At 35.8% G+C, this 13,835-nt stretch overlaps 1 protein-coding gene across 8 annotated transcripts in view; it reads right to left on the bottom strand.

Annotated features, from left to right (window-relative positions):
* The window catches only part of CADM1 (cell adhesion molecule 1), a 360,723-nt gene that overhangs the window by 192,706 nt on the left and 154,182 nt on the right, over positions 1-13,835 (bottom strand). The window contains exon 2 of one of the 8 annotated variants that reach the window (XM_077112843.1): positions 4,929-5,004. The exons of the other annotated variants lie outside the window; for them this stretch is intronic. Within the exon in view, the coding sequence (XP_076968958.1) occupies positions 4,929-4,956 (28 nt within the window). The 5' untranslated portion in view covers positions 4,957-5,004. The remainder of the gene's footprint in view (positions 1-4,928; positions 5,005-13,835) is intronic. 8 annotated transcript variants of the gene reach the window in all.

Raw genomic sequence — 13,835 nt, 5'->3', positions numbered from 1 at the left:
AACTCACCCTTGTAAACTCTGGAAGTAGAGGTCTTTTCCTAGGAGTTTGCTCCCCAAAGCCATATGCTAAATACAATTTCCTTTTCATTCAGTTTCACATGCCCATTGAGTATTTTGTATCAACCACTATTTTTATTGTCAGAACATAAAATAAATGTTTTGTACTTCCCCCATCAAGCAAACAAAACCAAGATGAGTAATTTCGAATCAGCCATTAAAGCAGACTTTCATGAGGGCTGTGCATGTGCATAACCAATTTTTTTCGTACTATAAAGTGACAGGCAAAGCTGTATGGCTTGTCAGAAGATAGTGGAAACTTTTAGAAACCGTTCTATAGATCTTCTAGGGTCTAAAATTTTGCTCCTATGAAGACTGATGATTTTCTAGCTGAGTGGCCAAGTATATTGCTCATAGGCATGAGCTTCTGGTAGAGAACAAGTGCAGAGGGCAAGGTGGGCAATTCCCTTCAGAAGTTTACATATTAGGTCATTTCGGTGTATAAAAATTGGATCAGACATTCTCTTTCATTTCACTATTAAATTTCTTATGTCTATAACTATTATAACTATCAAGATGAGATGATATATCTCAAGCCCCACACACAACAGTTGGCACATAACAGGTATCTCAAAGCATACCCACTGAGATAGCATTCCTGAAGATCAGCTCAAGGGAAAGACATGACAAAGCCATATTACTAACTTCCTTAGAGAAATGGGTCCCTTTCTTGACTACAATGAATGCTATATTTTCAAATCAGTCATTCAACAAAAGTGTACATCTCTTATGTATCCAAAGCTGAGCTAGCTGGCAATAAATATTTAATGAGTATCTACTGCATGGCTGGCATTGAGAAAGGTTTTTTTCTTAAGGATGAATAAGATCCTGACTCAATCTTTGTTGAATGGTTTAAGTTTATTTAGTTTAAATGTAAGATAATAGTTCATGTAAACACTCACAAGCCAGCTCTGTACTGTTCCAAACACAATTTATTTCCCAGTAATGTTAAGTTTGAGACCCATGAAATATAAAGATAATAAGGCATAAACTAGAATGTGACACTTCACAAATTTCACACAGTGCTCCTCATTTATCCTCACAAAAGCCTTGATATTCCAATCTCTAGGTGTCCTTCAGTCAAACATATCTTGAGGGTCTTGAATAACAACCACAATAGAGATGAGATCCATTCACTGAGTACCTGCTGTGTGCCAGATATTAGGTCAGGTTCTGCAGTCAATTGGCTAAGAACATAAATAACATAAAGGCAATAAATTTCCTTTGGAAATTAAATAATATACCTGCTATTTTGACTTCCAGTTAAATAATATTTCCAAGTTGACACTGATAATGTACTTGTTATTAAAGATTCAAAAAGCAGCCAAATAATATGCTAAGTACAACTACAATACAAATGAGCCACCCTGAAAGCCTCTTGTACTTTTTGCTGACTTTGTGGTTGCATCCCAATCAAAAAGATACAATGAAATTAAATTATATTGCTGATAAAGGTTTCACATTCTTAAGCATAGATGGAAATGGAGCAGTTGTCAAAAGCTGCTAACACTGCTTACTTGATTATTAATGGTAGCAGAACCTGTGCATGAATAGCATCAAAGAGGTAACTTAAGAGAAAGAAAACCATATACACATACCTTCCAAATGAAATCCTAGAATTAAATGCTGATACCCAAAAGGCATTCAGGTTAAGCCACAACAGCAAAAGAAAATATTTCAAAACCAGATACATTTCCTGTTGAAAATTCCTTACATTCCATGACTAAATCCTAAAGGCCACAAGCACCACTGCAATCTCAGATTGTGCTGATGCACAGAAAGGAAACTGTAGTTGTATGGCCGTGCTGTCAGCAGAACCCCTAGATTCTTGTCTTAACCCCTTAGGTTGTCATCTTAAGGCAAAATAAAAGTGTGAGGAAGGGAACTCACATGCTTTCAAAGAAAGAGTGCCAATGACGACCTTGAGCCCCTTCTAAAGGTGCTCTGCGTTAACGTCTTATTGGGTTCTTGAAACTTACTACAACGAGAATATACTTCTTTTAGGATTTTAATTCCACAATAAGATGAAGCCTCCTTGATATATCTGTGGTCCTCAAAGTGATTACTAATATTTATTGAGCATAAATGTAGTAGGATTCAAACTACTCAAACTGTATTTTAACCTATAATTTACATTTTGAGTACAAATCACCTAAAATACTCGATGATGTTTGTAGGTAATCGAGAATGCCCCACTTTATGGACTTCAAATTCCGCTAAAAGGAAAAAAAGGGTGGGAGAGGGTAGCAAAAGCACCTTTAAGCAAGCAAAACAACCACTCATACAGCATACAACATTGAATCACCATCAATATCTACAGCTTGTCTGTTCAATCTCATTAACAAATAATCCTTTTTAACCACAGCTACTGACAGGTTTCCAGACATGCAAAGCTGGGTCCCTGGCAATTCTCTTGCCAGAAAGAAGTCAGCAGGATTATAATGAAGTGGTAGTCAGTGTTGCAGTTAATCTGCAGCACATAAAGGAAATCAGAATGTGTAACTCAGGTTCTACCTATGACTAACCAGCTCTCACTTGAACCATTTTAAGAGTCCCAGAGTAGATTTAACTCTGTAGCATATGAATATTTTGAGTGACCTGTGTCTTGTTGAAGCTGACCCTGAATGGTGTACACAAGTCATTATTTATGATTGCTTATGGTTCCTCACCATATTCTGCATTTGATTGGGAAGGAGGCAATTCTAAGAAGCAAATTTATTTCAAGGAAAATTCATACTGTATGTTTACATTGTGTGTGCATGTGCCCACACACAGACACAGAGACATGCACAGACACACAAGCCTGCCCCCAAATCACTCTCCCAACCTTTCCTTCCACATTCTGAACAATTTTGAACTCTGTTGACTGAGTTTGGACACAGGCAGTTTGTCTCATTTAAATAATGGAGTAATATTATTCAAAAACAAGTTCTAACAATGGTTTGTAATAAACTCTTCACTGAGGTTAATGATGCCTATACCTATGGAATATTGATGAGGCAGAATTGCCTAACCAGGATTCAGCATAAAATAAAATAAAATCAAGTGCCAAAACATGGTCAAATCCCTTTGCCCTATCTTGCATCACTGAGAGTTAACTAGATTAGCCATTTGGAATGTTGATTCTCAAAAGAATATATCTTGGTATCAGAAAATTGACAGTTTTAGTATTTCACCGTCACAAGATTTCCTGTTCTCTATTTTATCTTCAAGAGGAAAGACAGCTAAGTACAATTCCCACAGGCCTGAAGAGTACTGAGACCTCGTCAACAAAAAAGCTTTTAATTAACAGATAAATTTGCAGTTTAGTCGGTAGGAAATTTACTTAAAACTATTTAAGGAGAAGACTGAAGAATAATAGTATAAACAGATTATTAGAGATTTTTTTTTAGTATCTGTATTATACAGTCTTCCATATCTAGGCAGATCTTGGCAGAGACAGATGGCCTAAGCCTCTATTTAACAATGAATGATTAAAAGGAAAGCAAAAGAGGCAAGATACTATTTAATTTTTCTTCACAAATAAAAACCAATAAAACTAGGAGATCACTGAATACGTTTATGCTTATAATCCCAAAGAAAGTACTCTATAATGCTTAAATGCATACCTGGAACTTCATTACTTTTGCAAATCTAATGAAGATAGCAATGCTATTAGACCTCTACACAGTGTTTCTTACCCAGAAAATGTAGTTCAACTGATCCTTCTTCATTCAACAACCAAGCATCTACTAGGTACTAGGTGACAGGAACATAGAGTAAAGCTGCCATTATCTGTTAAAAGTTCCAAACTTAATGTTTATCTCATTCACTGATTCTTCAAGTCTCTACCAACAGAAAAATTAACGTAACCCACTCAGACAAGGCACATCTTCTATTAAGGATCAATCAGACAAGGCTAGAGGCTCAGGCTCTTTTGCCTCGTGTCACTGCACTCAAAGTTCTTTTGGCCCCACACAGTCAGTCTTGGCACTGGTTCCAAGATCAGCATGACATGGTATACCTAGTGCCAAAATACTGCAAGCATTCAAGCACCAGTGACCTTATACAGAGGTCATTATCACCATCTCCTACAGATTTTTGACAGTTGACTGCTGTTCTCTGAATGCCATAACCCTCTAAATTCTACCGAATCATTCAACTTGTGAACCAAGTTAATTAGGGGTGCTCCAGGAAATAAGTTTTCAATATTAGAGAAAACAGTCCCTTCTCTTCCCATATGAAATGTGTTAAGAAGGATTCCAAAAACCTGGACAGTGATGGTTTTACTTGAAAAGTCCATTTTAGGCAAATTTTCCTTTTAAAGCAGCAATCTAGATGACTAAATTAAGAATAATGGAAAGAATAAGATGAATGCATGAAAAAGCATAATAGGGAAGGTTGAAGATGAACAGAAATTTGTCTCCTTAGACTCAAGGTCCATTGACCACTGCATTAGTTCAACTAGGAAGGCTGAAGAATGTACCTTGCTTCCTGCTGGGGAAAACTGAGACTCCTGGCTATTCTAGTAGCACCCAAATCTACTTACCTCAGAATTGCTGCTTCTTCTCATTTTGAATATACCTATGATCCTTGTCAGTGAAATTTAGATATGTTCACTTTTATTCTGGCGATGAGTGTATCTCAATCTCAAAACCTACAGTCTTTGAATTACTTGCTACTATAGACTCCTTTCTAAGGCCAAGTTTCTCTTTCAAACATGTTCCTAACATTTACATTTATGCCCATCATTAAGTCTCTTTTGTATTTGAAGTCTTCCCAATTAAATTTTCTATTACAACCTTCTTACTCCTTTCCCCCCCTTCTTTTTAAAAAGAATTTTAAAAAGGATATTTGCTTAAATCAATTCCCCATATTCCCAACAAAAATACCTGGACTTGGTCTGGTAGAAGCATGCATCCATCAAGGGCCATAAATGTCACCATTAAAAAAGTCCCCATGCACTTTCTATAGAAGGGAAAAAACATACAGGTACTATGAATAAGCAAAAGTAACTTTACTTTTATTTAACTTTTTGATAAGGATCAGATCCACTCATACTACTATACCTCTGACACAATATATGGGACGGCTGACACTCCTAGAATCTTATCAGAGTATTAGGATACTTAAATCCTTGATAACCTCACCTTTCCAATTTTATTTGATATTTGGCAGCATATCTACCTGAAAAAACTAAACTAGGATTACAAATCAATCAATAAATATATTGCATATATAATAAATACACGAAGTAGTAGTCATTTATTATAACTTATTATATAGTATCACATAGTAGTAAAATAGCCAATTATTATAAATTAAAATCTATAACATAATGTTAGCATGTACATTATTTAACAACAGTTTCATCAGCATTTTATTAACTATAAAGGCTTTTAATTTGGAGAAGAAAAGGAAAAGCAATGGCAAAAATTAAATTCTTGATCAGTTTTCAGCTGTAGCCATTTGTAGACATTTACAGAAAAATCAAGCTTCATTAAACAATGACCTGTGTTTCCTCTGTAAAACCTGCTAAGCAATGCTCTGGATATTCTGAACCCTCATGCTACTAGGCTTCTCTAGTATGCCTATATGTGTCTAGTCTTACCAGATGGTTTGCATATTTACCACTAGATCAAGGGGTTTGTTCCCAAACTTATTTATTCTCGTTGTGTTTGTTAATGTAATCTTCTGATTTAATTAAAAAGGTATATATCAGATATATCATAAATATCAATGAAATGTGAGTGAAAAAAGTGATTTATTGTTTCCATCAAAATTAAGAAGAATGCTTGAATATCAAAACTTATAAGATGCAACAATAAAGGGAAAATTATTGCTCTAAACACCTATATTAAAAAAGAAGAAAGAGCAAAAATCGAGGACTTAATTGCTGATGTAGAGGAACTAGAGAAATAACAGCAAATTACGACCAAAGCAAACAAAAAGAAAGAAATACAAAGGTTACAGGAGAAATAAATAAAACTGAGAATGTGAAAACAAGAGGGAGAATCAACAAAACCAGAAGTTGGTTCTTTGAGAAAATCAATAAAATTGATGAATCCTCAGGTAGGCTGATAAAATAAGAGAGGGTGGAAATAAATAAAATCAGAAATGGAAGGGGGGGGGGACATAACTACTGGCTCCACAAAAATAAAGGAGATAATGAGACGTTCTAGTTTGCTAGCTGCTGGAATGCAATATACCAGAAACAGAATGGCTTTTAAAAAGAGGAATTTAATGAGTTACTAGTTTACAGTTCTAAGGCCGAGAAAATGTCCCAATTAAAACAAATCTATAGAAATGTCCAATCAAAGGCATCCAGGGAAAGACACCTTGACTCAAGAAGGCCGATGAAATTGAGGGTTTCTCTCTCAAGTGGAAGGGCACATGGCGAACACAGAGTTTCTCTCTCATCTGGAAAGGCACCTGGTGAACATGGTCAGGGTTCCTTTCTCATCTGGAAGGGCACATGGCAAACACAGCATCATCTGCTAGCTTCTCTTCCTGGCTTCCTGTTTCATGAAGCTCCCCGGGAGGCATTTTCCTTCTTCATCTCCAAAGGTCACTGGCTGGTGGACTCTGCTTCTCGTGGCTATGTTGTTCTGCTCTGCTTTCTATGAATCTCTCATTCCCCAAAATGTTTCCTCTTTTATCGGACTTCAAAAACTAATCAAGACCCACCCAAATGGGTGGAGACATGTGGTCACCTAACCCAGTTTAGGAACCACTCTTGATAGGGTTACATCTCCAGGAAGATGATCTAATTACAGATTCAAACATATGGTATTGAATAGGGATTATTCCACCTTTATGAAATGGGATTTAGATTAAAAGGGGACATACATCCTTTCAAACCAGCACACTAAACAACTTAGATGAAATGGATAACTTCCTTGAAAAGAACGAATAACGAACAATGACTTGAGAAGAAATAGAAGACCTCAACAAAACAACCACAAGTAAAGATATTTAAATCAAGTATCAACAAGCTCCCAAAAAAGAAAAGTCCAGGACCAGATGGCTTTACATGTAAATTCTACAAGTATTCAAGAAAGAATTTGGCCAATCCCGCTCAAACTCTTCTAAAAAACTGAAGAGGAGGGGAAGCTACTGAATTCATTCTATGAAGTCAACATCCCCCTAAAACCAAAGCCAGACAAAGATACTACAAGAAACAAAAATTACAGACCAATCTCTTTAATGAACATAGATTCAAAAATCCTAAACAAAACACTTACAAATCAAATCCACCAACACATTAAAAGAATTCACCATGACCAAGTAGGCTTTATTCCTAGTATGCAAGGATGTTTCAACACAAGAAAACCAATCAATGTAATACACCAGATTACTAATTAAAGGAGAAAAATCACATGATTATCTCGATTGATGCAGAAAAGGCATTTGACGAAATTCAGCATCCTTTCTCGATGAAAACACTTCAAAGGATAGTAATAGAAGGTAACTTCTTCAACATGATAAAGGGAATATATGAAAAACCCACAGCTAATATCACACTTGATCAGGAACAAGACAATGTTTTAATCTAAATCCCATTTCGTAAAGGTGGAATAATCCCTATTCAATACCACATGTTTGAATCTGTAATTAGATCATCTCCCTGGAGATGTAACCCTATCAAGAGTGGTTCCTAAACTGGGTTAGGTGACCATTATTATTCAACACTGTGCTTAAAGTTATAGCTATAGCAATTAGGCAAGAAAAAGAAATAAAAGGCATCCAAAGTGGAAAGGCAGAAGTATAACCTTCACTGATTGCAGATGATCTGATCCTACATGTAGAAAATCTTACAAAGTTTACAGCAAAGCTACTAGAGCTAATAAACGAGTACAGCAAAGTGGCAGGATACAAAATCAACATGCAAAAATCAGTAGTGTTTCTATGTACTAGGAATGAGCAATTAAAGGAGAAAATCAAGAAGAAAATTCCATTTATGGTAGCCACCAAAAGAATCAAATATTTAGGAATAAATTTAACCAAGGACATAAAAGACCTATACACTGAAAACTTCAAAACATTACTTAAAAAATCAAGGATGACTTAAATAAATGGAAGGACATATGGTATCCACAGATTGGAAAATTAAATATAGTTAAATATCAATTCTACTCAAATTAATCTATAGATTCAATGCAATACCAATTGAAATCCTAACAACTTACTTTGTAGAAACAGAAAAATGAATAATCAAATTTATTTAGAAGGGCAAGGTACCCCAAATAGCTAAAAATATCTTGAGAAAGAAAAATGAAGGGGGAGGTCTCACACTACCTGACTTTAAAAGCATGTAGCAAAGCTACAGTGGTGAAAACAGCATGGTACTGGCATAAAAATAGATATACTGACCAATGGAATCAGGTTGCATGTTCAGAAATAGACCCTCTCACCTACAGACGATTTTTGCTAAGGCGGTCAAGTTGATCCAACTGGTTTAGAACAGCCTCTTCCACAAATGGTGCTTGGTGAACTGGATATCCATATCCAAAAGAATGAAAGAGGACCCATATCTCATACCTTACACAAAAACTAACTCAAAATGAATCAAAGACCTAAACATCAGTGCTAAGACCATAAAACTTTTAGAAGAAAATGTACAGAAATATCTTACAGATCTGGTGGTAGTATCCTTAAGAAACTACCTCCTACCAGGAGACGCTATAGCCAAAATGTGGGTAATGAAAGAAGAAAGAGATAAATGGGAATGCCCCAAAACTGAATATTTTTTGCATGTGAAAGGACTTTGTCAGGAAAGTAAAAAGGCAGCCTACACAATGGGAGAGGATATTTGGAAATCATGTATTGGATAAGGGTTTATTATCCAGAATGCATAAAGAGATCCTACAACTCAACAACAACAAAAAGCAAACAATCCAATCAAAAAATGAGTAAAATACATGGAGATATACTTTTCCAAAGAGGAAAACATGGGTCAAAAGCATATGAAAAGGGTGGGCCACAGTGGCTCAGCAGGAAGAGTTCTTGTCTGCTATGCCAGAGAACTGGGTTCAATTTCTGGTGCCTGCCAATGCAAAAAAAAAATAATAATAAGCATATGAAAAGATGCTCAACTTCCTTAGCTATTAGGGAAATAAAAATCAAAACCAAAATGAGATATCATCTTACACCTATAGACTGGCCATTATAAAAAACAAACAAACCAAAACAGAAGACTACAAGTGCTGGAGAGGATGTAGAGAAACAAGTACACTTATTTACTGTCTGGTTGGAATATAGAATGGTGTAGCTGCTCTGGAAGGCAGTTCGGCAGTTCCTCTGGAATCTAAGTATAGAATTACCATATGATGCAGCAATCCCATTACTAGACAGATATTAGGAAGAACTGAAAGCAAGGACATGAATGGACATTTGCAAACCAATGTTTATAAAGGCATTATTCATGATTGAAAGAGATGGAAACAGCCCAAATGTCCATCAACAGACAACTGAATAAACAAACTGTGGTATATACATATGATGGGATACTGTGCAGCTATAAGACAGAATAAATTCACGATGCATGCAACAAGGTGGTTGAGCCTTGAGGACATTATGTTGAATGAAATAAGCCAGAAACAAAAGGACAAATACCGTATGGTCTCACTAATATGAGCTAACCATAATAAACAAACCTTATGCATTAAAACTGAGAACACTGTCTATCAGGAGGTAGAAAGAGGGTAGAGATTGGGCATTTGATGCTGAAGAAGTACAGAATATTCAATAGAATTGATTGTAAAGATTCAGAAATGGATAGCACAATACTATGTGAATGGTAGCACAATATTGTAAATATAATGAACAAAGCTGACTGTGAATATGGTTGAAAGTGGAAGGCCAGGGGCATGTAGGACACAAGAAGGAAAGATAGAGGATAAAAACTGGGATTGTATAACTAAGCAAAACCTACAGTGGACAATGATGGTGATTAAATATACAAACATAAGAGAGTTTTTATATGAGGGAGAAAAAAATGAATGTCACCATTGCAAGGTGTTAAAAATGGGATGGTACATGGAAAAAATACAATTAATACAAACTAAGATTTACAAGTAGCAGTAACATTATGATATTCTTTCATTAATTGTAGCAAAGGCAATACACCAAACCTAAATGTTGATAAGAAGCAGATATAAGGGAGGATTTGAGATTCTTACTGTTGGTGTTTCACTTTTTTTGTTGTTGTTTTGTTTTGTTTTGTTTTGTTTCTCTCTTTCTTTTTCTTCTTTCTTAGTGGGAAAATGGAAATGCTATAGAGATTGTGGTGGTGAATGCATAACTATGTAATTACACTGGTAGCCATTTATTGTACACTTAGAATATATTGTATGGTGGTTGAATAAAACTGTTCAAAAAATAAACAGAAAGATACCAGTGCTGGAGAAGATGTGGAGAAAGAGATGTAGCTATTCACTATTGGTAGGGAAGTAGACTGGTGCAACCCCTCTGGAGGACAGCCTGGTGGTTCCATGGGAGGCTAAGTATAGGGTTGCCATATGATCCTACAACGGTGTTATTAGGTGCATACTTGTAAGAACCGAAAGTAGGGACAGGAATAGGCATTTGTGCACTGGTGTTTATGGTGGCATTATTCATGATTTGCAACGGATGGAGGTGGCCTGAGGATACATCAACTGATGAATGGAAGGGTGTACCGTGGGGTATACATGCAACAGAATACTGAGTGGCTGCAAGAAGAAATGAAGCTGTAAGGCATGCAGCGAAGTGAATGAACCTTGAGGACATTGTTAAGAGAAATATCACAGGAAAAAAAGAATAAATATGGTATGATCTCACTAATATATAAACTAATTATAATAAGCAAAAGCTTAAGAATTGAATTAGAGAGCATAGGCAATCAGGGGATATAACGTGGGCAGAGATTGGGCAATGAGTGATTAAGGAGCACAGAATATTCAGTAAGGTTCACTGTAAAGATTCCTAGAATGTAAGTTCTTATAGCAGTCACATCTATTCCTTAGCTTGAACTGTTATTTCTAAATTCTGAGATGCTGTGCTCTTTGTGTATAACCTGGTCATTTAGTGGAATTTTGTGTATCTGTGTGACACCTGAAAATCAGAGCTAGAGTTTTGCAGCTCTGAAAGTCAGCATTGAACAACATAACTACATGGAACCTAGAATAGGGAATGAGATCTTGTTATTCTATAAAGGTTAAGGCAATACCCCAATATATTCTAATGTACTTTAGGTATATTTACAAAGTCCCCTTGAAGGACTGGGGAAAAGTGTGGAACTATTACATTTCCCCACCTGGGAAATTCCTGATATTCTCTCAAGCATTCGGGACTCCCAATTTAAAAATCCAAGCCCGTGGTCTTGAGGCTTGCCCTTATTAAGCTTATTTCTTTAATGGTGAAGGTAAGCCTACTTATAATGATGCCTAACAGTCACCCCCAGCGAACCTCTTTTGTTGCTCAGATGTGGCCTCTCTCTCTCTCCACGAACTCTGCAAATAAACTCATTATCCTCTCTCCTATGTGGGACATGACTCCTAGGGATGAAAGTGGCCCTGGCATCATGGGATTGAGAATGCCTACTTGACCAAAAGGGGGGAAAGAAATGAAACCAAATAAAGTTCTAGTGGATAAGAGATTTCAAACAGAAAAGAGAGGGTATTCTGGAAGTTACTCTTAATGCAAGCTTCAGCCAGATATTGCAAGCTACCACAGTATGCCAAGTCCCAACCAAGAGTATTCTTGAAAACCCTAAAGAATACTCTGAGCTCTATCTAAGACTCTATAAAATTTTTCTATTAAATATTTTTTCAGAAACTTAAGGCCTCCAGATTATTCCTATGCCAAATAAGCCCTGAAACCCAGAGGCAGCAATCTCTCTAAGAACATCAACCAGTTTCATTCCTCTACCCCATAAGGTTAACACCCTTTCTAGCATGGAGAAATTAAAATGGCCATTACCCAGATATCCGCAAAGAGCAAGAGAATGATCAATTGAGAAGGATGAGGTGTAACTAAGATAATTAGGATTTAACAAATGATTATGACTACTGACTCATTACATAGATATTTCTTTTTATTTCCTTGTGTATTAGAGTAGCTAAGAAGGAAATACCTGAAATTGTTTAAGGTAATCCAGTAGCTTTGATCTTTGATAAGGATTATATAACTATATAGCTTTCATCATGTGACGGTATAATTGTAAAATCCTTGTGTCTGACACTTCCCTTAGCCAGTGTATGGGAAGATGAGTAAAGATAATAATAATAATAAGGGGATAAGGGGTGTGTGTTGTTTTGCATTTTCCTCTCTATTTTTCTTTCTTTTTGGGAGGGAAGTAGTGAACATGTTAAATTTTATTGTGGTGATAAATGCACAACTATATTATCAAACTGCAAGCCATTATTGTATACTTTGGATGGATCATATGACATGTGAATACATCACAATAAAATTGATTAAAAAAAGTGCTTGAAAAAACTTGGTAAAGATGAGTCATTTAAAAAAGTATTAACAAATTAGGTATCGGTTAAATAAGTGATAAGTTTGGGGAGAAATACAGTAAAATTCTAGGAAGATTTTGCATTTAGATTGTTTCACAATGTCCTTAAATTACAACTTCATTTTAGAGAGAAAGAGATTGAAAATCACAGAGATCGCATCATGGATGTGGTTTATGCAAGAAAGATGTCATAGAACTCAAGTCAGTGAAGAAAATGCCTTGCCCTTATGACAAATATTGACAAATAAATAAAAATAGATAGATAGATAGATGGATGATAGATGTATGTATGTATAACCATTACAATTTAAAATTGATGGCATATATTTTTAATTTTTTATGACTTTTTAAATTAACCAACGATAAGTGTCAATCAAACTGGACAAGAAGACTTTCAGCATAAGTTTTAAATCACCTTCTATCTAAGTGAAGGAGTTTGGGTGCAGCAAAAAAAAAAATCATTTTGTTTGGGCCCAAATTTATAAATTTTTCAAAATATCAAACCAAAAATGCTGAAATTAGCCCATACTGCTAATCTCGCTTAATCTAAGAATCAATGTTCTATTTCAGAACAAGAGCATTTAGAAATTCAGTTTCACTTGACATGGAAAGATTTTACCCAAGTGCCCTACAACTGTCACAGTTAGCATCAGTGCAGCTGTCTACTGATCAGACATTTGTGAAAACACTGAGTAGGTTTTATATATGAGGGTGGCTGCCATTAAACTGCAAGGATTAATGTGCACACTGTGTGGTAATATTTTCAGTCAGATTAATGGCTCCTTTTAGCCAGGGCACATTTATTTCTGTCACAAGGGTCACATGTTATCATACAGCTCTCCACAGATTGCACTGGCATTTTCTATACTCTGCTCTGATCATATAATGCATGCGCATTTGGAATCATCAGAAGCAAACATCACATTTCTCTGCAGCATAAAAACAGACGAACAAAAAGACTCGCAAAGTAAATTGCCTGTCTCGGTGCCTCCTTGATAGGAAAAGTCAGGAACCTACTTAAATATTTATTTTTAATTCCTCTGGCTAAGATTCTGACATGCAAAAATACAAAATGCATAGCTTCTTAGTGTCAAGTGATGTCCAAAGCAACAGGCAGTGCATTTTTACATGCAGGTCATCTGTACTATATTTTGTAAGGCAGTAAAGAGGGTTAGTCTTTTAGCTCACATCCTCTGGGAGATCTCAAAAAGTCCCTTTCTAAATACAGAGACTTCCTAATCTTTTCCTTTTTTCCACTCATCCAAAAACATGCAAAGAAATAAGCCATTTTGTTACT

Source organism: Tamandua tetradactyla, chromosome 8 (assembly GCF_023851605.1).
Source record: "Tamandua tetradactyla isolate mTamTet1 chromosome 8, mTamTet1.pri, whole genome shotgun sequence".
NCBI classification, from domain to species: Eukaryota; Metazoa; Chordata; class Mammalia; order Pilosa; family Myrmecophagidae; genus Tamandua; species Tamandua tetradactyla.
The sequence above is the reverse complement of the archived record's forward strand: the minus strand, read 5'-3'. Positions and strand labels throughout refer to the sequence as shown.